Genomic DNA, 21,765 nt, shown 5'->3' on the forward strand with positions numbered 1-21,765 from the left:
ATCTTCTTAATTTGTCTACAGTTGAAACTAATATGCTTTATACACTTATTTGGGGAAGTAATGTTGGCATAGGGCTTATAACAGAGGTATGGTTGTATTCTTCATTTTAGACTATCTCCTTCTGTAGTGATGGCTGCCAAGCAGTGATACTGTAATAATATTTTGACAGAAACTATTCCTGCTATGTCAGGAAACAAAACAGAAAACTGCTAACAAACAAGGCATATTTACATGTTTAATCACGTTTCTGGTTTGATTTTTATATTATGCATATGGATCAGTGTGTGTTCTTTTTAATAAACTTGGGGATAGTCTCGTAATACACAGCTCCTCCAGTTAATCTGACAAAACACAAAGGGTAGACTAATCTTTTTAACTCTAACATAGCCTGACTTTTTCCTGATGAAGGCCCCCAGAGATTGAAACATGTGTAGACTTTCATTTTCCTCTATTTTGACAATTAGTGAAACTTGCTGTGAACAAAAGAGCATTGAAAAATTAATTTGATATGACACAACTGTCAAAACTTACTCAGATATGCTCAGCTTGAATCTTGCTTTCTACCTGCCAAAAAAATATCCCTGACTGCATTTCAGTTGATGTCTGGAGAGGATCTTTTTATTAAATTTTAAATTACTAATTCTTTTTAAAAACAAAAATATATGAAACTCAGATGGTGATATTTGAAAGAAGACAATAGAAATAATGTTTGTTCTAATTCACTCGCATAAGTAAGGTAAAATAATGTCATTATTGACTCATTTTTCATGAATAAGTACCCTGTGCTTTTTGAATGAAAAGTTGCATTATGTGAGTCTTGGGGCTTAAGCAATTATTTAAGATATTTCCTGCAATTTAAATATTGGCATCTGGGTTCATATTTTTGAAGAAGCTTACTAGGAAGGAAAGATCAGGTGATGCTGGAGCATCCGTAGAGCGGAGTTGAATGCTGAGAGTTCCTTCAGGCTGTCTCATGCTCTCTCAACCCTGTTCTGAGCCCCAAGATTCAAAAATGCTTGCATAATTGGGTACTGTTTTGTGACTTATTAATTGCTCTATTGGGTATATAGTTGCATGTGAGCCAGATTGGCCACTTTCCCAGCTTGCATCACTGGCAGCTGTTTTGCTTGAGGCAGATGGCTTGTGAGAGAAGCACCCATAAATTAGGGCATTGCTACTTTTTTCAAACCATTCTGTGAGAGCAAACCTGAGGAAATGATGTTTCAAAGTGGGTTTTGTCCACCCTGCTAATTTTCTTTTAAGTGTCTAAATAGCACATTTTACAGTCATGTCTATTTTTTAAAAGGAATTGTAGGACAGCGCAGACACTACAGTGTAATCAGCATGAAAATGTTAAATTATAATAAAAACCATTGGTGATGCTTTCTATATGAAAGAAGGTGGTGGAAAAAAGTTATATCAGAGAGAGGAAATAGCCTTTATATAATGAGAGTAAGAGCATTTTTAAGGGCTGTAGCAAGACAGGAAATGGAATAGCATACAATAGGAAAACTTCAATGGTCTACTCAAGTGTTTTAGACATTTGTGTGACATTTTTCTTCTGGACTTCATGCTCACAGGTAGAAGTTTAATAGCTAGAATTCTGTAAAGCTACTTCTAAAGAGTAGTATGAGACTTGTGCAACTTCCTTCTAGTTAAGAATTCTGTTATCGTGCTTCTTCATCCATAGTTAAATTCCATAGGTGTACACATACTACTGCGTTGGAGACTGGAAAAATTCTTCCCCAGTCAGGACCCAGGGACAAACACACACACCCCCCTTGCCTTTTTGTGTGTCTTCTCACTGGCATAAACCAGTCTAATCCCAAAAGTTTCATCCTAGAATCATCATTTCTTAAAGCTCCACAGCAATTTTAAGCCGGAGCAACTTACTACTTTTGCTGATTAATCTTTTGCTCCCATACTGTAACATTTGTTAAATTGCTTTTGGTCTTTTCTAGTTTGTGCCTCAAAGATTCTCATTTACACTTAACCATGCCTGCAGTCCTCCAATGGGTTTTTAGAGCCACCATTACTATGGAGACTGCTTCTGAGTTTGATGTTTCTGTGTACACCTTTGCCATCAGGTTTGTGTTTGAGAAATGTGATATTTGATCTGGACTCATGCTCCAGGAATTAAAGAACTTTTAGAGGAAACATCAGTAATTTCCTCCTAAACTTTCATGTGCCGGTGGCAAATTGGGAAGGTTTCTAAATCTACTTCAGGCTCAGTTAGGACCTGCTATAAATGAGGGGGAAATAGGTTCTGAAAAAGAATTGATCTCTAACCAAATTTATCTTGGAGAAAATAGTTTTTGCTTCTTCCTTAAGGAAACAATTCTCTTAAGTTGAGCTGTGGCAGAGCTTTTGATCTGTAATGCTGATCCAATCTGCCTTTGTGTATGGACTGCTGTCAAATCTGTGCTTTACTGCCTTACTGTGAAGAATTTGGGAGCAGTTCTGCTTACAAAGTGGCCACAGAACCAAAGTCTGTCTGTCTTTATCATGATGTTATTTATAGATTGCCTGTTAGTTGTTAAAGCATTTAAATAGTTTTGCTCTTGTGGTTATGACAGATGTTGATCCCCCAACCCCCCAATATTTATGATTGTCTTGAAATGCAAGATTTGTTTATTTTACTACTGAGAGAAAATGCTAAAGTGTAACAGTGATCTTCCTGCTCTGCTGAACTTGTCACAGGACTCCTCTTTGTACGTGCAAAAGACACTGTAGGAAGTTGGAATCTGAAGAGAGATATGAATTCTCCCTTGCTGTAATGGTTCAACACAGAATTAGTTTTCAAAATAACATTAATTTTTGGAGGATGAGTTTTCTGTGTTCCTGTGCAGTCTGGAGAGATGACGTGATTTAGTGCAATACTAGTTATGCTGCGTATGACCTAACCTAGAACAAATATTTAAAACCTTCACTCACACATGCTCTCTTTCAACTAAAATTAACTTCTGCGATAAGACCCAGACATTGTCATTAAAAATAGGTTCTAGAGTAAGCCAGTTGGTAGTTATGGGGTGGGTGCAGAAATTATTACTATCTGCTCTGTCCTATGTAGTAAAGAATAAAATTAGTCCCTTTGGGCCTAATATTTCATAAGTGTTTGTGTATCCTGTTTTGTCATCTGCTGTTAAAGCTGCTGTGGCTGCTCTTCCTTCGTGTTAAAAGATACTTTCAGCTATCAGTGCCATAATTGAAGCACAAGGAAACAGAGGCAGGTGCCAGCACAGAGCTCCATAGGAGGAAGGGTGTCCTCCCTGTTTGATTTAACCTGGAACTGGTAATGGGTCTTTATTGAACATTTCTGACTGATAACTGCCTAACAGAGAGGAGGAGACAGGGCAGACCTCATTGAAATCTGCAGCTTCCTCATGAGGGGAAGCACAGGGGCAGGCAATGATCTCTGTGGTGACCAGTGACAAGACCCGAGGGAATGGCCTGAAGCTGAGTCAGGGGACGTTTAGGTTGGATATCAGGAAAAGGTTTGGATTTCACCCAGAGGGTGGTTGGGCACTGGAAGAGGCTCCCCAGGGCAGTGGTCACAGCACCAGCCTGACACAGCTCAGGAAGTGTTTGTACAATGGTCTCGGGCACATGGTGTGACTCTGGGGGTGTCCTGTGCAGGGCCAGGAGCTGGACTTTGATGATCCTTGTGGGTCCCTTCCAATTTAGGGTATTCTGTGATTCTATGATAATTGTCTTCACTGACCAAGAAAGAGCCACTGCACAGGTAGGCCTGGAAAGATTGAAACCTCAATGGTCTAATGGAGAGAGGGGGTTGAAATAAGGGCAAACTCTAAAGGGCTCTTATTGTAAAATTGTGAAAGCAGGAAAAAAGAGAAGCAGCAAATACAGTGGGTAATTTTCAGGTGAACTGGGTTTGGGGTTTTTTTTGTTTGTTTGGTTGGTTTTGGTTTTTGTTTTTTTATGAAGTCTTCCTCAAAATTTGAGGGACTTTTCATTGTTTAGTTTTTCTTTCTTTTTTATGAAGTCTACCTCAAAATTTGAGGGATTTTTCGTTGTTTGTTTTGGTTATTTTCCCCATCAACCTTCTCTTGACTGATCTTTAGGTCAAAATCCCTGGCAATATGCATGGCAATTATGTGCTATCTTGCTGATGTAATTGCCCTTATTGGCCATCTGACTGTCCTTGGCAGAAACAAATGCAAAAAAGTTAAACAGTATAAACAGGCAGGTTAAAAAGAAAGGATTAAAAAAAAAAAAAAAAAAAAAAGAAGGAAAGGCAAAAAAAAGTACCATAGAAGAAATCATTCTGTGTTTCCATATATTTCAGACAAGGTTCTGTCCATCTGTTTTTATATTTCTGAGTTTATGACAGCCTAATTTTAACCCTTTGTCTGCAAAGTATCTTTATTTACAATGGAATCCATGGTGTATAGAACTATATGTCAGTGATTTTTTTGTGATTTTTCTTTCCAATTCTATTAGCATAAATAGAAATTTTTCTATGTACAATTTGATTATTTCTCTCTTATTTCTTATGGATCATGTGCTCATCAGCCATCACCATCAAACTGAAAAATAAGCACTTGTGTAGATAAAGCAGATCATGGACCTTTGTATGACAATATGGGAAGTCTGTAAAATGCTTTTAAAATAATAAATAATTATTTTGAAAGAAAATAATGAGTTAAGGAATAGTAATTTAGGTTCTCACAATAATATTTTCTTTCCTTATTTCTCCTTTGCCCTGCCTCAGGCTGCTGCTCATCTAATTTCTTTCCAAGCAGTAATAGTAAAATTATTAGAGGATAAAGAATGGGGAAAGAACTAAACTTGTTTTCATTTAGAAATGTAATTAGTAATGAACACATTCAAATTTCAAATGCAGCTTCTGAAGGTCTCTAGCTAGTTTTAAAGCAAGTGCTAATTTCCTCAAGAATTCTTACACATTTTTTCTGAATTTGAGTTATTTTAAGCTGTTCGGTGATGATGTTCAGAGACAGGTACCCTGTGCCTTTTACAGCAGTTATAGTTACAGTTGTGACAGTGCCTGTCATTTTAGGATTAGACTTGTAATTTCCTCTGATCTTCAAAAAATAGGTTCTAATTGGATGTGTGATAACAGATTGATCAATGTGTTTGATTAGTTCAGTATAATTGTAAGCAATTCTCAGCTCAGTTGGCCTGCTGTCTGCACCTGATTCAGTTTTGTGTTTAATATTTGGTGTTGCATTTTGTTACTTGAGATCTCTGCTGCTTGATGTCTCTATTGAACCTTCCTGATTATTTTTAGTTGCCTGCCAGATGTTCACATTTTGAAAGTGTAATGAAAAATAAGAGGTGAGATGCAAAAGCAAAAGTTCTGTGGCTTACTTTTTCCATGCATTTTCTGTGTGTTACGCAAGATGATGTTTTAATGTTTCTTCATTGATTGTGTTACTTTTTTTGCTGATGCTCTAGTGTAACAGAGGTGATAATACTGTTAGTGCAATAATGTGTTTCAAAGAGCTTTTTTAATGTGATTAGATAGTTTATATACTCTTTTCTGTAGAGTTTGTGTGTATATATGTGTGTACATATACAGCTGTATATGCATATATGTGTATATAAAAATATACACAGCCTGAAAAGGAATGTTATTAGGGTTTCCCAAGCTCTTTGATGTGTTTTCTATTTAAGTTTTGAAGAAGCCACATACTTAGTTATTGATGGAGGAGGGTTAGGTCATTAATGTCAATTATTCTGCAAAAGGGAGCAAATAGATTAAAGAGTATCTGAGCCATAATATAAGCAAATCGTGTGGGTAATATTTATATATTTTAAAGTATATTTCCTTTAAAGTGAATGACTGAGTCATGTGGAACACTCTGGGTGGAGCATATTGGGTGGAGAATATTTCAGAATATTCCAGACTACAAGAGTGGAGGAAAAATGCTGAGCCTATTTAGTCGAGAGAAGAGAACACTGAGAGGGGATCTCATCAGTGCATATAAATATCTCCAAGGCAGGTGCTAAGAGGATGGTGTCAGACTGTTTTTGGTGCTGCTCATTGACAGGACAAGGAGCAATGGCCATAAATTGAAACACAAGCAGTTCCACCTCAAAATGAAGGACTTTACCCTGAGGGTGGCAGAGCACTGGAACAGCTGCCCTGGGAGACCATGGAGTCTACTTCTCTGGGGACATTCAAACCCCACTGATGTGTTCCTGTGTGGTTGGACTGGATGATCTCCAGAGGTCCCTTCCAACCTGAACTATTCTGTGTGATTTACAGAAAGAGTTTGGAGATCTATAATTCAGACAGAGGTGGATGAGAGGAGCAATTCTGTAATCAGGCCTCAGTAGGAAACTCCCCAAGGATATAAAGGATAGTACAGTTTCATGCAACTAGGAGGACTGCTAAGATGGGCCCATTTTTATAATTACTTTTTTACATTGATTGGAGATAATACCAAACTGGCCTCCTCATCTCAGGCTTTTATCTTTAGCAATTATCAGCAGTGGCATTTCTTTCCGAGGTAGGTTCTTTCCCATGTGGGATTCTCTGCCATGTTTTGTCAGATCACAGTTTGGGCCATCCTTAGCTGAGGACACATCTGGGCTGTGGTGAGTAGCCATGGATTGATGAGTCTATGTGAAGTTTTTGAACATCTTTGGTTACATTTTTTTTCTGTAAAAACCAGCAGGAATTACTGCAATAATTTATTTATGTCGTGTGTGAGAAAGACCTCCTTAGGCTTGTTTTAAGCCTGCTGCCAGATGGTCTAATTACATGGCCCCCATTCTTGTGCTTGTGAACAGCATGGACCAACCATTCCATGACACTGGTAACTACAGAGCATTGCAATAATCCCTCTGTTTTCCTCACGCTTGAGGGATCCCAGTCTCGCAGTCTGTGCAGCTCCTCATAGTAGAAACTGCTCCATCCCTTTGATTTCTCTCATTAGCCTGCCCTTTTCTATTTCTTCAATACTTCTGTCTCTCTGCAGCTTGGACTGTGGGTGTTGCTCAGATCTATGCAGTGACGCTGTTTTGATTGTATTGTTTGACATTCCTTTTCTAATATTTCATTTAACATCTTTGAGAATGGGGCTGGTGCAAATGACTCCAAGATCTCTTTCCTGGTTGCTATTGGTGTAATATAAGCCTGGCGTTCCACACAAATAGTTTAAAATTTATTTTTGTTCTCAGCGTTTACTCATTAGTGCAGAATTCCAGCAATGTGTTATTCCTATTTAATCACTAGATTAAGGCCTATTGATTCCTTTCCACAATCAACTCTATTTTTGACTATACTCGGGAATTTTGTGTCATCGGTGCATGTTGACACTTCAGACATCTACTGCTGTTTCAATTCACTTTGAGAGGGGTGATTAGGAGAGATCCCAGCTTGAATCTTTGAGGAAGTCTCTATTGGCAATTTTTTTTCTTTTCTGTGAACATTCTACTCTCATTCTTTACTTTTTATGTTTTAAAAAATTGCTAATCCTGAGAAGAGCCATTCCTTTCTTCCCATGTAAATGTGATTTCTTTGGGACCATTAATGGGAGACCAAGTCAAAGTTGTTCATTGCGTTTTGTTTGTGTCTGTTTTTTTTAAATCAAAGCACACTCACTGACTGGTCTGCTTTTATTGATAAGTGCAGCCTGTTTCAAAAAGTCCAGTAGACTTGTTTGGCATGGTATTGGTGTAGAAAACCCTACTGATTTTTGTCAATATTACATTTACATAGTGCAGCTGTAAATTAATTTTGTAGGGTCCTGCCCCTATCTCATCCCCCCCAATTTCTGTCCATTTTGTCTGACATTTTCCTCACATTTTTCTGGATCCTTTTAGAAGCTGATGGTGTAGCTGCCATTTTCTGGTCCTATGATACAAGACATAGTTTGTGATTGGTTTTAACACAATGTACAGAGTTACTAGAATAAAATCTTATTTTACATGAATGACTAAATACCTGATTGTTTGTTTTGTCCAGACATTCTCCTACTTTAATTTGTATGTGCTTTGCAAAAGTATTTGATTAATATACACATTTTGGACATCATAAGTTAACTGATATGTTAAAAATACTCAAATAGACAAAAAAAATTCTAATTACTTCATATCAGTTTAAATTTAATAATGAAATGCTGCAGAAGATATTTTTATATGTATTAATTTTAGAATGAAATTATAATTCCTGAAATGGAAAAAATGTTTGTTTTTAAAGCATGAGGTACATAGCTTTCAGTTTTAAACCCCCAAGCTATATAAATATTTTCCTTTTTAATAAAGATTATGAGGTTTTGGGGATTTAAAAATTTTTTTTAATGGAATAGCCAATTATAGTGGTCTGATAGGTTTTGTCAAAACTTGCCTGATTTTCTCTCTGGGACAGTATTTTTCTAGTCAGATATTGCTGGGAGTCTTGGCATCCCATTGTTTTTCTATGGTTCAAATTCTTGGTATTTTCCCCTTTTCTGCTTTAGAGAAAATAAATCAAAACATATGCAAGCTCTATGAGATGCTAGTTGAGAGCTGAATTTGTTGATAAGAACATAGAATTAGTCACAGATGAGTGTAGGGTTTTTTTTTTAGGTTCATCTTATTAGTAGCTGAAAAAAACATTTGAAAACACAGTCTGAAAGAGATTTCATAGCAAACACATAAAACGTTGCTAGAAAAAGGCTGAGAAATGAAAAAATTAGTGTTGTTCCCCAAGGAAAAGTTCCTTTGCATGCATTTTATAAAATCTGATGGATTTATTGGGCGTGCTACATTGTAACTTTATTGTAAGTAATACTTGTCCCAAATGGCAAATTATATTCTCACTGCCAGTGTTGTTCTCTGTAGATGTTTATGTAACTTTCACTATTGTGATGATTTTGCTAAAAATGTCTTGTAGTTTAAAAGAAGATTCCAATGCCTTTCTGCTTGCATAGAAAAAACTGGCAAGCTATCATTATTATCTTACAGTCACTGGAAGACACTTGACCCATCTCGACCTCCTTCTTTAATATTAGTTCTCCATCTGAGTCATGCTACCAAAATAAAAGAAAAAAAATAAAATATTTTGTTGAGTCTGGGTATTTAGAAGATATTTATTCTTTTGGAGGGGGGTGGGAGGTTTGGGTAATGATTTTAGTCATCAAAATCATAAGTAAAATCTGTCATAGAAACAAAGGTTTGATTTTTTTAAAGGAAAGTTTCTTTTAATGGAAGGGAGGTTGGGTTAGGATTTCACTCATCAAAATTGTAGGAAAACTCATAGAAACAAAACTAGGGAACAAGTTGGCATCAGTATTCTTCACTATTTTTTTTTGTGCTAGGCTTTGGTATTTAGAAACCTTTGCAATAAGAATGCTGTAGGTAACTGTAGTTGTGCCCTACAAATATGGTAGCAAAGTAGCTTACAGAGTAAACCAAAACAGTGGAATGGAAATAGGCTTTTGGATGCAATTTTCCACTACCTTTGTGTATAATAGGTTGTACAGTTATGTCTTCAAGTGTGTGAGAGTCCTGTGATAGAACAGCAGAATGGAACATAATATATGAAAAGCCAGTGAAGAAAAGAACCTCTGGTTTAGGAGACATTGAATGTGAGACAGAGATGAGTTTTCTTTCCTGGAAGTGCACCTTTAGTTACCACATTAGCAGGATGTGAAATTCAGTTTACACCTACGTAAAGGGGATCACATTAAGAAGGATGTGCTACTAAACCTTATTAAACCCACAGTATTTCACAATGACTTCTGGAGTTTGAGGCTGGTTGGGATTCTTTTTCCCTCTTTTAGCTGAAATCTGAACCTGTTCATCCCTCAGTCTTTTCACAGAGAAAGCTTTCACCAGATTAGTAAATGGTAACCACTACCAGAGGGGTCTGACTGCATATTTTCTTCCTAGAAAGATGAATTGATGATGGTGCAATGATGTTTGTGATCCTCCCACACTGCTGGTGGTAATTCTTTTGTTCACTTTGCACATGCAAGATAAAAATATATCTATGCAAGACTTGCATTTTGGGCACAAAGCAGATCTTCCCAAGTAATTTGAAGTTAGTCATCACCTAATGCAATGAGTGGGAAGGCATCATTGTTGTTTATTTTTTGTTTAGAACTGCATCGCAATGTCACTATGTGGGGAAAAAAAAAATTGCTTTCTTTCAAATCTTCTGTCATTTGATTCTTTTCTCAGCTGCTTACAAAGCTGCCGACTAAAGTAGTACTTACCATGAATACATTAGAGCAAAGTAAATTGGCACTTTCTGTAGAATGCAGCAATTTGCATTCCCCTCTCTTTCTGAGAGCAATCTGTATTACATTCTTCAGAGTTTCAATATTTTTCTCCCCCTAAGAGATTTCATCTTGTATTTCCTGGCACTTCAACCAGAAACTTGTCCATTAAGATAATTTTTCTTAATACCGATTTAACTTTCACTAACATATTTGCTCTTGTAATCAGCCTCATAATTATATTCTCATCTGTTTTTAAATTATTGCTTTTAAGTCTTTAGCTTGAGCAACTGAGGATGGAGTCAGTTCAGTCCCAGTGTATAACTTCCAACCAAAGCACTGCAGCAGTATTTGCTTTCCTTTATGACATAATATCTTCTTTGGTGTCTTGACCAACTTCTTTCAGTTTACTTCTCTAACTCTGTAATATTTCTTTTTGGGTCACCATCAGGTAATTGAAAGAAAAAACACCCATTTGTGTAAAGCTTGTACCCTGTGGCAATTTTGTAAATAAAACCCCTAAGATGACAACTAACACAATCAAATGACAAGTGTTGGTGTTCAGTGATTTAGAGGCTTTGTTATGCTGAAGGTGCTGTGTCTCTGAAGTAGCCCGAGGGATATGAAAATGCAGCCTCATAGTCTGAAAAAATTTGTTTTGTGCCTGAAATCAGCTGGAGAACAACTTGAAGCTTTTGCAAAAACCAATTGTTCAGTGGGTGAACTGCATGAAAGTTCTGGTGGTTGTTTGCTCCCTCACTGTACAACTTCGACGGTGACAGACCCAGAATGAAAGGGAACTTTGCAAAATCTGCATTTAACTTGAGAAATGCCTTTGTGTGTGATGTTGGATCTGTCAGAATATAATGTTAGGTCTGAGAAAGACTATCAGAGAAATGCAAAGGTGAAAGATCCACAGACTTTTGTAATATACATATAATATATGCTTACCATGTAGCTTCTTGGGCTGTGTTGCTGTTTACTTGAGAATATCCTTATCTTGAAGTGGCTGCTGTTGCTAATGGCAAGATACTGGACTAGATGATCGTTTGGTCTAATTAATTTGATGCTAACCATTCTCAGATTCATGGTAATTTTTGACTAAGAGAGTTGTACGGTTTAATTTTACGCTTCTTGTTTTAGAGAGGGAGTGGGGAGAGAGGAAAATATAAGCATTTTTATACATATATATGCTATTTTAAAGAAAAATTTGGGACAAAACTCTGTGTGAAAAATTCAGTATCCCCCTTTTTTCAGCTCAATTCTGTAGGAACACTTGTGTACATATGGCATATTTTCTCTTTGCTGAAAAGAAAAAAATCCTAGATTCATACCTATATTTCTAGGGTAATAGGTGGAAAAACACCAATTGATTGAAAAATGTAAGTCATAAGAGGAAGAAATTGGTTCATCTCTAAGTGTTTTTAGTTACTGCATTAAGAATACACCAGCATACAGTAAAATATTTCGGCATAAGATTTTGGCACATCCTTCTATTGAAGGAAGATAAAATGTAAGGTTGTTCCCTCTGTCTGTTCCAACATGATGCATTAACAGTGTGTCAACACAGCAGTAAAGGCTTTTACTGTGTATAATTGTAAAATAATGCCAATAGGTAAATGGGAAAAGGATGTTTGGGGAGCAATTTCTAGATCTTGCTTTTCGTAAAATAAACACCACTTTAAAAAGAACGGCTTTGGGTTTTTGGATGACAGTAAAAGTGGTGCAGAATGCCAGAACACCGAAGCAACTGCACCGGAGCAGAGCACTAATCCACCTAGCACTATTGCTTTCCTTTGATGGTGATTAGAACCACATGCTCCAAAGGAAAATGCTTATAATGGGTAATTAAAGGATCTGCACATAGCAGGCTTTTTTTTTCCTGTCTGCCCTCCCTCCCCCAGTTGCCATAAATTACTGGTTGGCCTTTACTCTGACGTGCAAGTCTGACAAAACCTAGAAGGAACAGGAAATGACCTAAGTGTGGTTTTAGACAGTTTTTTTTTCATTACCTACATAATAAGAAAAAAACCCTCTACTTTCTACCTTTTAGAACCTTTTTGAAACATTAAAAGATCTTTAAAAATATATATAAAAAGAAGATCAGATCAAATAAAACAGACAATAAGAATGGAGAACTTTCTACAGCAGACAAAGTAGAAGCTGTCCTGCTGGTACTCCTGGGTACAAAAGCAGAAGTAGCATGTCTTTTTAAAAACAACCAAATGAAACAAACATGTAAAAAAAGAAACAAAACCCCAGCCAAACAAAAAAGTATTTTTCTGCTTGCAGGGAGTAGCATTAGCTGTAAGAATAAGCTTGCTGCAGGCTTCTTTGAAGCTTTAGTGTACAGTGGAGCATTTTTGCTGTTTTTGTATCTGTGCTGAGGGCAAAGTTACTGAAAATAGTAATGAAGCTTGTGAAAACTCTAAAGGGACTTATTAAAGTTTACCTAGGTGCAGCTCTTGTCAAAGATTTGTATTTGTGGGGAAGATCAGGATACTGTGGAGTCTGGTGGAAACGTTATTGTAGGGAGACACCTGCATGTTCCAGTGTTGTTCTTACGTGTCCAGCCAAATAGATTGCAGGTGCTATTTAGTGTATAGAAGAGTGTTAATTAAAGCAATTAAGAAGAAGCAAATATCTTTTAACTGAAGGAAGATTTTAGGGCTCTTAAAAAAGCAAAAGTAATGTCTTTCATGAAAGAGTGCAGCAGAGTCAACAACTGAGTCGTTGGATAGGGGATATGACTGTTTCCGTCAGGATGTGTGTCCAAACCTCAGAACCATGAAAGCACACACAGCTTCTGTTCAAAGATTGTGGCTATCTGCAGACTTCACAACCCATTGGCCATTTTACAACCTTGGATAAATAAATTGTGTATAGAGTCAGGAAGTGATAAGTATTAGGGTTCCAAAAATACCCTAGTTTTTTTCCCCTCTTCCATTTATTTTCATGGGAAGGTTTAGGGAGTGGAGAAATACCATCATGATTCTAAATGCCCAGAGTATCCTGCTGAGGGCTGTATTTTGTCTTGATCACAATAATCTACTCAAGTGGCTGCTGTTTTGGCCTGCAAGATTTCACAACAGAACGTTGTCTTTGTTATCTAAATAATGCTGCCTCTACTTTGAGAGTCATTATTTGGTTGCATCACCTTTAGTTCATGCTGAATACAACTTAACTACTTCATAACATACCGTTTTTTAACATCTACCTGTTCTACAGAGAGGGAAAAGACCTCTAATAATAAATAAGACCTCCAGGACTTCAGCTGTGGGTTGTTTTTTTTTTTTTTTTTGTGTTATTAAATTACATAGATAAAACATGGTAATTGATTGTAAGCTGCTACAAAAGACTAATCTAGAAATAAAAGGAATGGATCAATCCTGTTTGAAAGGCAGTCATGAAAAGAAATGGGTATGGACTGCAACCTTTCTCGTATTTTACAATAAATTTATTTCTCATCTAGTTGTAGAATTTGGCTTTTGAGTGAGGTGATTTTTTGCGGAGTTGATTTCTGAATCAAGTTGCTATGGTGTTGGTTTCATTGTTTAGTTAATTCTATGCTTCGTTGCTATGGAAATACTTATTTACGGAGCTAATGCCTAATGGTGTCAAACAGATGCTACTGGCAACTAGGAATCCTTTATATTTGATCAATGAAAGCCTCAGTCAGAAGTAGAAACTCAATTTTGTGCTCATTTTTCTCCATTAAAATTTTGGAGCATGGAATGGAATGGATGTCCTCAAATAGGACAAGTTTTCTTTTCTTTACAAGCATTAAAGCACACATTGAATCTCCTAAAAAGTATCATCAGTGAAACAAAATCCTATTTTATGTTCAGGGAATCATACAGCAATGTTACAAATGTTAACATTGTGTGTGGCCTTAGACAGTGTGCACATCTCAGCTTGGGGCATGGAGAATAGTGTTGGTTATGTTTGACTTTTAAAATTGATTTTTAGATTTCTAAGCTCTGCAATATTTTTTTTTGTAGCTGTGTATTTTAAATCTCTGCATAAGCATTAGTGTTGTTCTTAGTACAACTTTTCACGAACAAATAATTCTAAGCTAATATGATTTTGTATTTTATAAGTTAAATTATTAGGAAAACATCGCTGCAGTTACCTAGTAAAATATACTTTGAGTTCAACATTAGCATTTAAAAAAAAAAAATGTTTAGAAATGCTTAGTGTACTTTTATAGTAATTTCAGTGGTTTATATCTTGACAAAAGTAAAATCCATAATCTTTTGTCATGCTTAAGCCTTTGGAAGTTGAAAATAACTCCTCAAACATAACTTTAGACAAATGGAGTTGTGGTATTTGTATAAAGAAGTTCTAAAAAACCTCCACCCTCCATGGCATCAACTCTTCTGAAAGACACCTCTATTCCAGGCCCTGGAACCGCTGGGTGCGCTGAGATAGGAAAGATAACCTTTTCAATGGAAAAGTAATTAAAAACAAAACCAAACCCCCTGAAGCCCTGCTGATTTGCCTTGACTGTCTTCTCCCATTCCTCATCTGTTTTTAGTTTATTTAGACCATGCACTTCTCAGAGGAGCACTTACTGCCTTTTACTTTGTGAAAAATAACGTTGCCACGTTCCTGCTGCTGTTGGAGCTATAAGCTGTACTAGGAAAGGCCTCGGTTACTGTTACCTCATATATTTTTTTACGTGCTTCTGATGTTGCTAACAATGTGTGTTTTGCCAAAAGTGCCGTCCTTAAGCTTTGGTGATGGTTAGGTTTTTATTCTGGTGTTCAAATAGCAGGGCAAATCCTCTGAATTATATGGAAATATTGCTTTTATTCTTTGAGAAAACATAAGCCTGATGCCTGCTGTCAATTTTTCTCCATATATCCACTAAGTGACGGGTATTTAAGATCTCCTGAGATTTGACTGAAGATCCATAGTACTGAATACAGTGTTCATTCTTCAGAACAGCAACTTTGGGCAGAATTTGTTGAGCTTTAACAACTTTTTTAGCCTTTAAAAAAAACCTTATTTTCAGTGACGCAAATTCCTTCTCTTGACACTCTTAGGCTGTTTTGAGTGACAAGTTTCAGTTTGACCTATGCTGGCTGATGATGGCCAAATTGGGAAAGGTCACTTGTACTTAAAGGGGTTTTGTAAGCTGGCTTGTCTTTTAACCGACTGAAATTTATTTCAGAGGCTAAATAGATTCAATTATTACAGTTAAAAGTAATACAGTCCCTGACTGTTAAAGAACAAGGCATGGTGCATGTGTGGGTTTTTTCTTGGTTAGTTTTTTTCTATTTGAAGCTATTTTCTACTGAAGCTGTCCTTCAAACCCCTGATCAGCTTGTATCAGTGATACAAAACCGGGAGAGTGTGTTCATGGCTCTCTGGATAAGCCGGGAAAACTCTGCGGTTGGACTCAGGCTGATATGAGAACTTCTCCTCCAAGCTGACTGGCAATTTCCTATGCATATTTCTGGTGGGAATGGCTATAGACTTCTTACCTTTCAGAAGTTCATCTGCAATATTAGAGCCCACTGCAGTTTGATTTTCAGAGGAGCTCCCAAACGTGTGATTGCTGTGATGTTGCCACTGACAATGGATGCTCAAAGCCCAAGTGTGTGAATTACTAAGCAGAGGTCTAAGCTGCAGCTTGGAACTTTTATGACTCAAGTCCATCCTAGATAAGGTGTTTCTTGATGGAGGAGGTGAGGGAAGAACGTTATGTGCAATGGATTACAAAATCTTAGTATTACAGATTACAGATCTTTCTGCAACAAGTCTCATGGTTGCAAAATCAGAAATTGCTGAGCCTCTGCAAAAGACCTATTTTAAGGTCTCTTGGTCTGTTCACAGTAGGTCAAAATAAATGGCATCTTTTCACTCCTGTTGTAATATCAATGTGATATTTGTAACTTTTGTTGATGTACAGTAATGAAAAAAAGCTTCGACTGCTAAGCTCTCAACAAAAAATAATGCCAGAAATGCTGCTTGTTTAGTACTCCAGATTTAGCTTCCAAGGCATGGAGTTAGGCTACTTAAACTAAGTCTGGTAGGTAGTGAGACAAAGTACAATTTCCTTAGTGCTAAGGAGAAAATTATTCTTTAAACAGAGAAATAGAATTTATCAGCTGTTAACCTTTAAAATAGTCACCCTCCTTGTCTTTCAAACCCTGTCAATTCTGCAGAAGGTATGTTAAGGAATATCCTGCTGCTTTCTGCTCCTTTCTCCCAAAATTGTTTTTTGTGGGGGAGGCTTTCTGGATTTTGAGTGCCACCTTGTGGTGCGTTCTAAGCACCTAAGGAAAGGTAACCCTCCTTTCACTACTGACCTGCAAGGATTTGCTTAGTGTAGAGATGCACCAAGTCGGATTTACCGTGGAAAAATATTCATTGTTTAGAGATTTGCACTTTTTTCCAGTTGTGCTTAGCAGAAGAGATTGCTACTTTATACCTATAATTCTCATCAGTTCATTTTAATTACTTTGATGTGTGGCACACGGAGTGACCCCTGAAAATGTGACAGACCGTGGTAGCCTGCTAGCTGTGTTGATATACTGCTCTGTCTTCTCTCAGGAGATAGGGCTTCTAATTAATGGTGATATATCATGAATTAAAGAAAAATCTGATAGCAAAGTACATGTAAACTGAAGTTCTGTTTATTTCAAACCTGTTTTAGTGTCTTTGCTGTAAAATTGGTATCAGTGGAGAAGCTTAAATCTTCTGGTTTAAATGACAACAGAAAATTTTCAGTGATGAATCCAAGCTGTGAAATTTTTCATTTAAATAAAACTGCATAAAATTATGCCCTGCCATTTAAAATATCAAACCATTATTTGCATTGAAAGTAGATTGGAAGATTTTTCTGCCCTGTGTATACCGGGTGAGCATGGGTCACAAGAGCCTATCTATTTACCATAGTGGGACTAAAACCAAAAGGAAGGTTTTCAACCTCTTTAGTCACAAAGGTGGACCCCCGAAATTGTAGCTTATGTGAGCATGTGTACATGTACATATACATGTGGCTTAAAGGATGAATAAAGGAGTTGCAGTAAAATGTTTGGTGCAGAAATTTTCTGGAGTTAGCAAGATGTTTATTTGGTTTTTTGTTCATTTGTTATGTTTTTTAAATTATTATTATGAGCTCGTTTGCAACAAATAAATAAAATTAGCTAACATACCACATATTTAAAAGAAAAATAAAATAGTCCAAGAGGGAAACCTCTTTTCTGTCCCCTAATGGAGGCTGCAAGATTGCGAGCGAGCTGACGCAACTCAGTGGCCCATTAGTATCAAAGGTTACTAACACAACTAACAAAACCCATGTGGACAGCTGATCTTTGGTGCTGATTGAGTCAAAAGTTAATGAAGCAGATTAATGCAGTCTCTGTGTGTGAGGACAGAATGAAACCAAAAGATCTACTGATGTTCAATGCAGTACAGAAATGTCAATTTAGAAAGAGAAACCTCACAATGAAGAAAATTGAAAAAAAAACCCCACTTAAACAAACAAATGAAAAACCACCCCAGTCTGACAAGATGTTGCTAAAACCAAATGCATCGTGGCAAAATGGGTATGGCCAGAGAATGCTGGTCATTATCTTACTGTTTGTCAGTGACAGTAAAAAAAAAACAAAACAAAAAGACATGGTAGCTAGATTAGTCACTTAGAAAAAACCCCAAACTCTCAAATACTTAAATTCTTAATTCTTGATTTTGATCTGCTTGCTTTACTCAGTATCACCCAGTATGATTTTCTGACAGAGCACAACTTACTCCCAGTCCAAGCACATGCTTCAAGGTAAATCTCTTCAGTTTTCCTAGAAATGGATGTCATAACTATTAACTTTAAGCATAGTTTAGTGGTATCTCTGTGAAGATAACTGAAGAGAAAAAAAGCCTTTAAGTGCCTCCCTTGCCTGGGTACTGCTGACACGTCCCCACCTGTGTTTCTTTTTCGACACTTTCTGCACCTTCTTCTGGACAAGCTCCAGACTGGAACATTGTGTTTTCTCCGTGGAAGAGCTGTTAGTCCCAGAGGAACAAAAACATACCTAGATCTCACCTGTAAAAATAAGCAGAAGAGCTTCCAGGATTGCAAGATATGAACTACCAAGCGGGGTATTGGCATGTTATTTGTGCTCTGTAGCTACGCAAAAGAGTGAAAAGCTATGTTTAATTTGTGAGTACGCATTTTGCAAATGAATTAATTTATCAGAAAATAGTTAGAATCTGTCTAGAAGTCATGAAGACTGAAAGCTTTTGAAACAGAACAGACATCTGAATTTCATTTCTTGTATGTTGTTTTCATTTTTTGTCAGTATAGAAGACAAATTAAGTGAGTGCTGTTGACGTACTTGAAGCTGATAGCATCTTCAAATTGTGTTGCTGACGTTCTCTTGTGGGTTTGGTGGGTTTAGTGAGGTTATTCAGAACATGGAGCTTTGTAGCCATGTTCAAGCAAAGCCTAACAAAACCTCCTGCAAGAAAATGTTTTTTAAAATACCAATTTTTAATGTAAGATATTGGAGAGATTTTTGCCCCCTTTAAAAGTACATTATTTAATGTAATGCTTTCTGCACTGTATTTACAAAAAATTGCTACTGTTTGAATGATTCTGGAAAGAAAAAAATATTTTTGAGGTTTTAGGCTAGATTTGCTTTTGTAAGTTGAGGTGAATAGGAGCAGGAAAGCACTGTCACCACCAAATGGAGTGTGTATGTTAAACGATTTATAAGCAATCCAAAAATACTGAAATAAGGCCGTATTATTCTGTCATCACAATATCTCTGTTGCATGCAATTTCTTCAAACTCTTCTTTAGGGCTTTTGCTGGGTAGCATTAACCAAGAATATGGCCCAAATTACATATGAAAAGATGAAGGGAGAAACATTTCTCATTGCACCACACAATCAAGATTTATGCCATTGCTGTTTTTCAGCATCAGCATATCATCTATTAATCTTTTTTTAATTCTTTTTTTTTTTTTAATCTTTACAGATGATACTTTGGGATTGGGATTTGAAGCAATGGTACAAGCCCTATTACCAGGTCAGTATATTATTAATTTAATTGGGGGTTTGTAAAATGTGATTGAGTACAGAGTTCACTGTAAACTGTCAAATTTCAGTTTTCTGTTGATGCTGTATTTGCCTAATTTTACCCTCTGTCTCTTACATTGTAGTAAGCTCTCGTTGTTCCTGTTCATAGAATTATGCAAACTTAAAACGAATCACTTTTTTTTGGACAATTTTTTAATAATTTCTTTCAGTAGAATCAGGGTTAATAAAAATGATGAGGCTGTGGAAATTGTACCTCTGTAAGGGCCTCCAGCAGTTTGACTGCCAAAATTTGTTGATATTGTTGGAATAAATAGAATACAAAGTTTAATGCTGAGATAAATAGAGATTAAAAAATTCAGAACAGATTTTAAATAGAAAAAAATAAACTGAAAGCTAATGTTGAGTTGTGAATTACTTTTTATTTGTGTGATAAAAACCTGCAGAAACTGCTGTCTGAATGTCTATATGTATATATTCCCTTTGAAAGAAAAATGTTGCATTAATTTTTTAAAATTTATTTTAAAAAATTCGCAATACCTATTTAAAATAAAGTATACCATGAAGTCTTTTGACATGTTAATAGTTAGCAACACTTCCATCTATTCCAGGGTGCTGGCAGTGGAAATGGAGTTGATCTCTCAGTGCTGAACGAGGCTCGGAACATGCTCACGGAGCTCCTGAGTGACCCATCTCTTCCACCACATGTGATCTCTTCCCTTCGAAGCATTAACAGCCTCATTGGTGCTTTCTCAGGAGCATGCAGGCCAAAGGCCAGCCCATTCACACCATTTCCTGGCTTCTTCCCCTGTCCTGAAATAGAGGATCCTGCTGAAAAAGACCGGAAGCTGCTCAAGGTCAAATGGCTTTCATTTTCATTCACGTGTATGTTGCAATTAAACAAAAATAAATAGATAAAGAAAAATTCATCTGGAAAGAATGCTCCTGTATGCGTAGTAGGTTCTCTACTGAGTACCCATGGACAATGTTTAAGGTTGAAAGAGAGCAGCTGTGAAAACACATTGAATGAAATCGAGATAGGTACCAAAATGCAAATTTAAGTGGTTGATGGATAGACAGGTACAAGCACTGGTCTGCACCCTGACAACATCATTCCTCAAAATAACAGCAAATATAAACTGAAGATGTTACAGTCTCGTGATATGGGACAAACAGGGCTGCTTTTGATTCTTCCACATTCTTTATCTAACTATTACTGTCAGATTGGCTTTTTCATTGACCTTTCTTCCCCAAGAAATTTACTCTTGTGGACAGCAAGCCAGCCATCAGCCAGAAGCAAATCAGCTATGTCAAAGGAAAAGTTCCCTTTTCTCTTCAACAAATTACTTTGTGTAAAATCCACGGTCACTTCTCCATTACCCTGCGTTAGTAAATGAAAGCAAAAATGTAGTTACTACATGATACACTAAGGAATGTGGTGGAAAAACATCACAATATAGAAACTCAGCTGCAGAGCACCAGAGCCAGTAATTCCAGCCCAGTATTGACAGCTTGAGGCTGTTCATTATGGAGGCTGCTCTGGAACATGCCCTTGAGGTGTTTACCTTTCCAGGAAGTGGGAGGCTTGGCCCAAACTGATCGTCTTACTGGCTTAGTATTTTGGAGCCAGATTCAGATCGTGAAATGTCTGTTGGGAGCCATATTTTTGGGGAAAAAACTCAGTGTCTGCAGGTTACTCTGGTGGAAGATCCTGCAGAATCACTGCAGTATGAAATTCTTCAGAATGTCACATGGACACCTGCAGAAATCAGTTGGACAGGAATCACAGTCATTCAGGATGTTTTTCTTTGTGGTTTTCTTTAAAAGCCACTATGGATTTGTATACCTTTTGTTTTTTAAAATTTCTTTATAGCTAGTCAAAATAGTGTGAAATGAAAAGTATTCATTGCTGGAGACGAGTTATGAAGACTATGTGAGATTGAAAGGATATGTTTTTTCACAGCTATTCTCTTTTTCTCCTTCCAAAAAGTAACTTTTCCCTCAAATTTTGGGGAGTTTCTGTATAGAAATTTTCCTAGTGCTTGCCACTATCATTCAATGATTTTTTGGCTTTGGTGTGTGTTTAAGAGTAAGCCCAAGTATTTCCCCCTATGTGTTACTGCAAGAGAAAGATTTCTTTTTCTTCCAAAAAGCAGGTAAGTGAGCACAAACTCCAAAGAAAATAATATGAAAGTATTTCTTCAAAATGGGCTCTCTTGAAAGGTTCCCATTCTCTCTTTCCCTAACTTGGAATATAAAAGGTCTCCTCCATGTGTTTTTTCTGCTGATTATGTACATCTTTATTTCTCTTCCCTGACTGGCTTCCAAAGTTTGTTCAGTTATAATTTTCAAGTTGATTAAGGGGGTCATCAAGTTGATCAGAGGGATGGAGCACCTCTTCTACAAGGAAAGGTTGAGAGAATTGGATTTGTTCAGCCTGGAGAAGGAGAAGGCTTTGGGGTGACCTAATTGTGGTCTGCCAGTACCTGAAAGGAGCCTGCAGGAAACGTGGAGAGGGATTATTTACACGA

The 21,765-nt window shown here is 36.9% G+C and overlaps 1 protein-coding gene across 1 annotated transcript in view; it reads left to right on the top strand.

Moving 5' to 3' along the window:
- The window catches only part of PDE3B (phosphodiesterase 3B), an 82,952-nt gene that overhangs the window by 45,138 nt on the left and 16,049 nt on the right, over positions 1-21,765 (top strand). The window contains exons 2-3 of the mRNA XM_082283590.1: positions 19,176-19,226; positions 19,846-20,091. Coding sequence (XP_082139716.1) covers positions 19,176-19,226; positions 19,846-20,091 — 297 coding nt within the window. The remainder of the gene's footprint in view (positions 1-19,175; positions 19,227-19,845; positions 20,092-21,765) is intronic.

The sequence above is a fragment of the Coloeus monedula genome, assembly GCF_965178545.1.
Source record: "Coloeus monedula genome assembly, chromosome: 6".
Classification (NCBI taxonomy): Eukaryota; Metazoa; Chordata; class Aves; order Passeriformes; family Corvidae; genus Coloeus; species Coloeus monedula.